This window comes from Lutra lutra, chromosome 9 (genome assembly GCF_902655055.1).
Source record: "Lutra lutra chromosome 9, mLutLut1.2, whole genome shotgun sequence".
In the NCBI taxonomy this organism is placed as follows: Eukaryota; Metazoa; Chordata; class Mammalia; order Carnivora; family Mustelidae; genus Lutra; species Lutra lutra.
Window position 1 is genome coordinate 113355565 of NC_062286.1, and position 1571 is coordinate 113357135.

General features: G+C 41.2%; 1 protein-coding gene across 1 annotated transcript; it reads right to left on the reverse strand.

The window, feature by feature from the left end:
* Positions 1-604: 604 nt before the first annotated feature.
* Positions 605-1243, reverse strand: LOC125109100 (L-lactate dehydrogenase B chain-like). The gene has a single exon (XM_047745749.1). It carries the CDS (start codon positions 1241-1243, stop codon positions 605-607), a length of 639 nt encoding a protein of 212 aa, XP_047601705.1.
* Between the last annotated feature and the right edge of the window lie 328 nt (positions 1244-1571).

Here is a 1571-nt window from a genome sequence, read left to right on the forward strand (position 1 = left end):
GTGTACAATGACTTACTTGAGCACCTGTTTTCAATTTTTTTTTTAAAGAAGCATTCTATGATAATATTATCTGTTCAAGGGCTCCTGTTGCAAGTGGTAAACCAAGCATAGGCTTCCAGTCTGTGAGCCCAAGTTCACATATGTAGGAAGATAAAAGCAAACTGTGATCCAGGCACATGCTGAAAACTAAAGGCTCATGGTTAATCATGTTGTAATGTTTAAATGTCTACAGCCTAGCAGCCAGAAGTCACAAGTCTTAGGTCTTTCTGGATGTCCCACAAGGTATGTGCACTTTTCTTCAGCTGAGCAACCTCATCGTCCTTCAGCTTCTGGTTGATCACATTGATTAATCCCTGACACTTTAGGAAACATGGAAGGCTCAGGAAGATTTCATTCTCCATGCCATATATTCCCTTCACCATCACTTACACTGGATGAATCCTGGATAGATTTTCCAACATGGATTCAATGATATCAGCCACATTTAATCCAACACCCCAGTTGGTACATCCTTTTAGCTTCATGACGTCATAGACACTTTCAACCACCATCTTCTCCACTTCCTTACAATTTTCACTGTCATTGCCTGTTCCCATTTCTGGATTCAGTTCCTGAGAGAAATGCCTGCCACATTGACTCCACTCCATGCAGCCACATTTGAGTCCCCATGTTCTCCCAAAATCCATCGATGGCAGCTGCTGGAATGAATGACAAGTTTTTCAGGGATAAGATAGTGAAATCTAGCAGAATCCAGATTACACCCACTTCCAATGACATGGTGCTTGGGTAGCCCACTTAGTTTCCGGGTAACATACATGAGAATATCCACTGGGTTGGAAACCACAATTATGATACAATCAGGACTGTACTTGACTATCTGGGGAATAACGAATTTGAAGACATTAAAATTCCTCTGCACTAGATTGAGACAGCTCTTTCTCTCCTGCTGATGGACTCCTGCGGTCACCGCTATAATCTTAGAATTGGCAATCACAGAGTAATCTTTATCTGCCACAATTTTAGGTGTCTGAAGAAATAAGCTCTCATGTTGCAGATCCATCATTTTGCCTTTATCTTCCAAAACATCTATAAGGGCAAGCTCATCAGCCAGAGACTTTTCTAGAATGCTGATGGCACACGCCATACCAACTTGTCCAATGCCCGCTACAGTGATCTTATTGTTTGGGATGGTTGCCTCTTCTTCTGCACCTGGTGCCATCAGTTTTTCCTTAAGAGTTGCCATTGTGCCCAGGAGAGAGATAGCCATTAAGAGTTGTGCAAAGAAGACAATGTCAGCTGCGTGAGTCTCCTTGGGTGCAGGATCTGCTAAATTTTTTTAAAAAATATATAGACCTAAGAGTGAAATTATGGGGTCATGCAGTAATTTCATGTTTAATGTTTTGAGGAACTGCCAAACTGTTAGAGGCCAAACTATTTTGCATTCTCGCCAGCAATGTACAAGTCTTTCAATTTCTCCAAGACCTCACCAACACTTTTCGGTTTTTTGATGATTATTGCCACCCGAGTGGGTGTGAAGTGGTACCACATTATGTTTTTTTTTTAATTAATTA

Bases quoted from the DNA above. Each gene is read 5' to 3' on its own strand.
- LOC125109100 (XM_047745749.1), bottom strand. From the start codon at position 1,243: ATGGCAACTCTTAAGGAAAAACTGATGGCACCAGGTGCAGAAGAAGAG.